General features: G+C 49.1%; 2 protein-coding genes across 2 annotated transcripts in view; both read right to left on the reverse strand.

Moving 5' to 3' along the window:
* Nucleotides 1-144: 144 nt before the first annotated feature.
* Nucleotides 145-2,606, reverse strand: lmln (leishmanolysin-like (metallopeptidase M8 family); the record flags this gene model as incomplete). The annotated part of the gene is made up of 6 exons (XM_068567024.1): nt 2,276-2,606; nt 1,255-1,358; nt 1,149-1,179; nt 974-1,056; nt 690-807; nt 145-323 (listed from the first exon to the last, which is right to left on the reverse strand). Coding segments are annotated over exons 1-6 (608 nt in total), but the record flags the coding sequence as incomplete, so codon positions are not given.
* Nucleotides 2,607-2,942: 336 nt separating this feature from the next.
* tgfbr2l (transforming growth factor beta receptor-like) overlaps nt 2,943-7,500 on the reverse strand; it is an 8,754-nt gene continuing 4,196 nt past the window's right edge. Inside the window, exons 3-8 of the mRNA XM_068567048.1 lie at nt 6,606-6,820; nt 5,639-6,348; nt 5,276-5,413; nt 5,042-5,183; nt 4,385-4,512; nt 2,943-4,303 (exon numbers count right to left, since the gene is read on the reverse strand). Of these exons, the coding sequence (XP_068423149.1) occupies nt 3,986-4,303; nt 4,385-4,512; nt 5,042-5,183; nt 5,276-5,413; nt 5,639-6,348; nt 6,606-6,820 (1,651 nt within the window). The 3' untranslated portion in view covers nt 2,943-3,985. The remainder of the gene's footprint in view (nt 4,304-4,384; nt 4,513-5,041; nt 5,184-5,275; nt 5,414-5,638; nt 6,349-6,605; nt 6,821-7,500) is intronic.

Raw genomic sequence — 7,500 nt, forward strand, 5'->3', positions numbered from 1 at the left:
TGATAGGTGAGTCATATGAGGTCACTGTTAGCATTGATAGGTGAGTCACATGAGGTCACTGTTAGCACTATTGGGGTGCGACTGTATAGACTCTGATTGGGTCACATTAAACCTGCCGGCGTCTCTAGGCCCCGCCTCCCTCACCTGTCCAGCTCCGCCTCCAGCTGGCAGTAGGCGGCGTAGGCCACGATGTTCTCCTGGCCGCAGCGCTCCGTGGTGATGCCGCTGACGTAGAGCACGAAGTCGGACCCGTCCACCCCGGGGCCGTCGGGGGGCCCCAGGGGGCCGCAGGACTTCCCCGATTCACTGCACACCTTGCATTGCTAGGAGGGGCAACCAAAAGAGAGTTTTATGTAATAATGATAATAATAATAATAATAATAATCTGTGAGCAGCCAACGTTGGCTAAAAACAAAAAGAGCGAGTGCCGTCAGACCATGCAGTGGGAATCTCCCCCCTTTCCTATGGTGTCCCACAGGGATCAACCTGAGGTCTCCTTGAGTTCTAATATTTGGTTTCAGGGTCATCATTTCCAACTGACCTACAGAAGACAATCATTTATATCATCTTAATTGTTGCTGGCGGAAGATTCTCTATGAATAAAACCAAACCACACTCATGTGTCATGTCTGAACTAACAGTTAAAGCTGAAGGCAGTTTGCATTGTTCTGTTATGACGTCATCCTGACCTGCAGGTGGTGCTGTGGCACCACGACGGGGCCGCACCGGGTGACGTCGGCGCAGGCGTCCTGGCAGTAGCGGTGAGGGTCATCTCTCTTCCTCAGGTACTGGTTGGTGGCACATTGTCTGAGACGCAGAGACAACAAGCCGATTAAAGCTTCCACTGAAGCGCTCATCGGCACCGCGAAGACGGCCGCCCGTCCACGTTTCCATCTGGCAGCCGGCACGAAGTACACAATATACTACAGTAGAAATACACGGGTCTGATCTAAAATACTGACACCTCACAGACCTGCTGAGCAGCACCGCGCCGGCCCGACGCCGCACGCTGAAGGCCCGCTGGAGGAAGTCGATGGCCGGAGGAAAGAGCTTCTCCTGCCAAGGAAACAGTGATGTCATGATGATGTGATGTCATGATGATGTGATGTCATGATGTGATGTCAAAGGTTCATTGCAGACGTCCTCACCTTCACCAGCCTCCTCTGGTCTGCAGGAAGCCTGAAGAGAGAGAACAAACCCAGTGAGACAGAACCATCAGAACCATCACGGGCCTCTGGGCTCTGCGGTACTGACCGGTCCACGCTGTAGTCGTAGATGACCTTTATCTTCAGCTGAAGGTCGTCAGGCGAGCTCCTCTTCGTCAGCCGCTCTGGCTTCAGATGAACGTGATGCACGACCTGCAAGAGAGCAGCAGCTTCAGGGTTAAATACAGTGAAGCAGCAGCTTCATATACATATATATATATATATATATATATATATATATATATATATATATATATATATATATATATATATATAGAGAGAGAGAGAGAGAGAGAGAGAGAGAGAGAGAGAGAGAGAGAGAGAGAGAGATAGATAGATAGATAGATAGATAGATATGAAAACACACACACTACTATATACTCTGCCTGGCCAAAAAACAAGTGTCCACCTGGATGTAACTGCTACTGTAGCAGCCTGTGGGGCATTGCTGTGATCTGGGGTTGCTGCAGTTGCTCAGGTCTAGGTTGAGCAACCACCAGATTCAGCAATAACCAGGTTATTGCATCACGGATTGTTTCCAAGATGACAATGCAGGACTCATGGCGCTCAGGTGGTGACAGAGGTTCAGGAGCATGAGCATCATGTCCAACATGGAGTCCAGACCTGAACCCACTGAGAGTCTCTGATGTGCTGGAGAAGCTTTGCAGCGTCAGACTCAACAACTCTGCATCATCAACACAAGACCTGTGAGGAGCTGATGAACACTGGATGGAAATACATGTTGAGACATTGCAGAAGCTCACTGAACAAAGTAACAGAGAATTCTGGAAGCAAAGCTGAAGGTCTCCTACAAGTATTAGTAGTATTAGTGTGTGTTTTTTTGGCCAGGCAGTGTACACACAGTACTATATATATGTATATACACACACACACACTAATAAATAACAGAATAAAGACTACATATATATATATATAAAGACACACATTATATATAGTATACATCGTATTTATATCACACAGAAAACGTTACTTAGCAGATCTAAGCTATGCTAGCTTAGCTCTTAGCTGAAGCTGAGCTAGCATAGCTTCAGCTTAGCATCGGGTCTCACCTCTGCGGGAGGCGGGGCTCGGTGCCTGCACGGCCCGCTGCAGCTCACCAGCAGCGCGCACAGCAGCAGCGCGGACCCGCGCAGGAGCCGCATCCTCCGGGACGAAGAGCCAGCAGAGCCGCCGGTCCGGACCCGTCGGGACGCGAGGCGGGCATCGCTCTCTGGGTCAGAGCTCAGAACATGTCCGCAGCCCCGCACACAGACATGAGTGATGTATAAAATATAAACATACACCTGAGTGTTAACGCCGAGGAGGAAGAAACACACGCCGGTTAAACGGAGGATTTACGGCCGAAAGCTGCTTCATTACTCGGGGTCACCAGAAGGAAGAGGACCGGCACTGCGAAGATCGTCTCTTTACGAGATGGATCACTCAGCTCAGAAGAGAGAAGCCGAACTTCAAAGATCGTCTCTTTAGAGGAAAGAGGCCCGGCGCTGCGAAGATCGTCTCCTCACAAGATGGATCACTCCGCTCAATGGAGAGAAGCCAAACTCTAAAGATCGTCTATTACCCAAAAGAGTCACTCAGCTCACCGAGCTAAGTGACTCTTGAGCGAGAAGCCGAACTTCAAAGATCAAATAATATAATAATAATAATACAAAATATTTGCTCTCAGAACAGTTATTATTAATCAGAAACAGTTTATTGCCACGTATGTTGCACTGACAAGGAGTTTGACTTGGTGATCGGTGTGTCACAGTAAACAAAGTAAAACAGTAAAAGACATCGTTTACAAACAGAAAACGTGAGAAAAAAATATGGTACAGAAAGAGATGGGCAAAGGTGTGTAACTGTAAGTACACATTATTGGTTCTTGTACTTTACTTAAGTACTTGAGGTAAATATTGTACTTTTTACTACAATACATTTGTGTTGCAGTGATAATAATCCAGACTCTTCAGATATATTAACAAAACACTGACATGGAACATTTAACTGATAAATCAATACTTTTACTTCACATTAAAGTATTAGTACCTTTACTGCAGTAATAGCTAAACACTTCCTCTTTCTCTGGTTCCCACACTCACTTCACTGAGACAAGTTCAATGTGATTAGTTTGAGTTTTAACGGATGAAAGGCGACTCTGTCAGCGATCTTCATCCTTTGATCTCAAACTCTGGAGTTCAAATTGAGTTTGTGAAGATTCTGTTTCCTCTCAAAACAATCAAGTTAAAAACACACTGAAGAGTGAACGTGTTAGAAGGAGACCATCCTCCAAACTCCTCTGGTTGTATAGAAGTCTATGCTTCATGTGTTAAAGCTGCATTCTCTCTCCTGACCACCAGGGGGCGACTCCTCTGGTGGTATAGACATCTTAAATAAACGGTTCTACTTTTCGACCCTCATCAATGGTTACAAACTAAATAAAGCTCTTAGAGAAAAATGACATGAAAACAAACTTTATTACAAAACAAACTGGTTCCGTCCTTTAGTGGTTTTCTGTGTTTGGGTTTCATGGATGTGAAGCGTGTTTGTACTCAGTGTTCATAATTCATTCATTTATAAATCAGAGATTCTTTGCTCTCATATTATTTATAAACCAGACACAACATACGGTTACAGAGACTCACATCTTGCACAACACAACAACACAACAACACAACGGAGACCGGCTCCGACAACATAAAGAACTTCTATACGGGTTCTGTCTCTGCCAGCAGAACGGTGAGCTTCACCTGTGACCTTCACCTGTGAGCATCAGCCTTTCAGTTGTTGAACGCAGAGCCGGTGTGAAGCAGTGCATCATGGGATACCTCTGAGCCTCCTGTCTCTGAGTCTGTCTGGGGACTCTGGTCGTCATCCAGTGTCTCTGAGTCCTTTTCTCTGTCTCCGGCTTCCTGTCTGTCAGCGTCTCGCCTTGGTTCCTCCTCTTCCTCTTGCTCCTGCTGCTGCTCCTCTTCCTCCTGCTCCTCTTCCTCCTCCTGCAGCACGTTGAAGCGCTCCACCACACAGTGAGCAGTCAGGCGGGCTTCAGGGTCGTGGTCCCAGCACTCGGTGACGGTGGAGCAGAAGACGCCCATCCCCTAAAGGACAGCAGAGTGAGACAACGTGACCTTCAGGCAGAGAGGCTGACCTCTGACCTTCACCAGAGGATGAACTGGTACCTGGTGCTGCGTCCACGCTGACGGGACGTCCGGCCGGCCTCGGTCCCTCAGGACCAGGTCTCTCATGCTGTCCACACACGGCTGCTCACACACCTGAGAGCCGAACGCCGGCTCATAGCTCTTCACTTCTGCACACACACACACACACACACACACACACACACACACACACACAAACACACACACGCACAGACACACACACGCACAGACACAAAGAAGTCAACCTTTGCCCCGCGAGTGTCACTGGAGATACTGCAGGAGCTTTAACCCTAAAGAACCCTAAAGATAGATAAGGTAGATGAATCCTAAAGAACCCTAAAGATAGATAAGGTAGATGAAACCTAAAGAACCCTAAAGATAGATAAGGTAGGTGAATCCTACAGAACCCTAAAGATAGATAAGGTAGGTGAATCCTACAGAACCCTAAAGATAGATAAGGTAGGTGAAACCTAAAGAACCCTAAAGATAGATAAGGTAGATGAATCCTAAAGAACCCTAAAGATAGATAAGGTAGATGAATCCTAAAGAACCCAAAAGATAGATAAGGTAGGTGAATCCTACAGAACCCTAAAGATAGATAAGGTAGGTGAATCCTACAGAACCCTAAAGATAGATAAGGTAGGTGAATCCTACAGAACCCTACAGAAGCGGACCTACCTCCGATGGCTTGGCAGCGGGAGGCCATCTCCCAGTGGACCAGAGCCATGGAGTAAACGTCCATCTGTTTGAAGGCCTCCAGGTCCTCCAGGTTCACCCTGGACTCCAGGACCTCAGGAGCCATGTAGCGAGCGGTCCCCACCTGCACGGGACAGGAACCTCCATTCAAATGACCGCCGGAGCACCAGACGCAACTTCTGCTTCAAGACATTGATGTGAACTTGTGGAGGTCACCTGTCCGGTGTTGGCGTAGTCGTCCACGGTGAGGGAAAGGTCCAGTCGTAAGGCCAGACCGAAGTCACACAGGGCGCACTCCCTCCGGTTCTTCACCACGATGTTGCTGCTCTTCAGGTCCCGATGGGCAACCGGCACCTTCGGCAACGCAAACAACCAGCAACATGTATCATCAAAAAGCAAAACACAAGCATTCACCTTAAAATGAACAGAGATGTAGACGCATCCTCATGGTGAGAGACGCTCAGTTCAACAACTAGTGTTAGACAACTAGTGTTAGACAACTAGTGTTAGACAACTAGTGTTAGAGCTGGGAAGATGGCGACGGTTAAGATGCAGAGCTGGATTTGCAGCCGGACTCACCTTTGGCACCCCGCTGGGCGTCGTGTCGCTGTGGAGATGAGCCAACCCTCTGGCGACGCTGCCGGCCATGGCGACCAGTTCCTCCCAGCTGAGTATGTTTGCTGTGAGGAAGTCCTGCAGGTTCCCGAGGCTGTGATAGGCCAGAACCAGCCAGTACTTCCTGAGGGCGTGGCCCGGCAGGCCCCTCTCTTGAGCTGCGAGGAATCGCACCACATTGTCGTGCTCCAGTTTGGGGTCGGAGAAGATGGAGCACTCGTTCCTCCAGGAGGCGTACTCCACGGCCGGGAACACCTTCACCGCCACCGTCTCGTAGACGCTGACTCCGCCCTTCTGGCCCTGCGGCAGGCACGCCCTCCACACCTCAGCAAAGCGCCCCTTCCCCACCAGAACCTCCAGCTTGATGGGCAGGGGTTCGTTCAGCCGGCCCTGCCAGTTCGTCATGTAAGTGATGATGTCATCGTTGTAGCCGTTAGACTCCGCCCTCTCGGAGCCTATCAGACCTCCTCCTCCTCCTGGCAGGTCGAAGGCCTGGTAGAGCTCTGAGGCGTGCTTGGCGGGCCAGGCCGGGCGGGCCGCAGGGCCCGGCTTGTCCGGACGGCGTGTTCGGTAGAAGTAGAAGGCCACCGTGGCAACAATGGCCACCAGCACGGGAGGCACCAGACTCACCACCACCACCGGGATCACGTCTTTACTCTGCAGCTTGGAGAACCCTGCAGGAGAACCACAGGAGAACCACACCACCCATCATGTGTCTGGTCACCAAGTCTGTGACTTATTAACCAACTTATTAAACAACTGTTTGTTCATCCACTATCAACATCCATCATCCAGCCATCATTCATTCCATGTGTTCATGTGTCTATGTCTCCATGTGTTCATGTGTTCATGTGTTCATGTGTCTATGTCTCCATGTGTTCATGTGTTCATGTGTTCATGTGTCTATGTCTTCATGTCTCCATGTGTTCACCGTTGGCTCCTTTGTCGAAGATGAGTTTGTCGTTGCATTCGTGCACTCCGTGACAGCCACAGACCATCATGGCTCCGCCCCCCTCTGCCGGCTGTGGGACCATGTGACACTCTCTGGAGGTGAAGTTCAGCAGCAGGCCGGGGTCGACGCCCTCTAGTGGCAAGGTGGGGTTGTGACACAAGGTGTGCACCGTCATGGTGTCGTTGTTCTTCCTCCTGAAGAGAGCAGGAGTGTTCATCAGTGGGGGATGTTGTTGAGTATTATGCAGGTATGTACATAACAGGTTTGGTTTAAGAGCAGCTCGTTAATGCTCTCACCTGAACAATATAAAAAGACTATGAAGTCCACTTCTACTTGTTTTGGAGAACTAATGTGTAACTTGTATTTGTGAATGAGTGAATTCTGTTCTGTCTTCTAACAGATCTCAATAAGACATATGTGTGTGTGTGTGTGTGTGTGTGTGTGTGTGTGTGTGTGTGTGTGTGTGTGTGTGTGTGTGTATGTGTGTGTGTGTGTGTGTGTGTGTGTGTGTGTGTGTGTGTGTGTATATATAGTTCCAGCAGCTCCTGCAGGAGCCCTGTCCTCTTTGACCTAAATAAAGCAGCGTTCTCTTATCTCTGGTTTCCTGCAGCTATCTGGGAGGGTCGCGCCGGCTGACGCCAACAGGAAATGAGCGGGTGCGGCGAGGGGGGATCCCGGCCAAGTTATCCAAACAAAAGCCCGAATCAGCAGAAAGTTTCCAGTGGTGGAGAAAGTGCTGCTCTCACATGGAGAACACGCTCAGAAGTGTAATTTAAAGAGACATCTTTGCACGTTGTGCATGTTTTTCTTCTCAAGGAGTTGAGAGAAATGTCTCCAGCATGTTTCATAATGCTGGTCAACAACAAGTTGGAGC

This window comes from Clinocottus analis, unplaced genomic scaffold (genome assembly GCF_023055335.1).
Source record: "Clinocottus analis isolate CAN_PGR_092001 unplaced genomic scaffold, fCliAna1.0.p SCAF_75, whole genome shotgun sequence".
Classification (NCBI taxonomy): Eukaryota; Metazoa; Chordata; class Actinopteri; order Perciformes; family Cottidae; genus Clinocottus; species Clinocottus analis.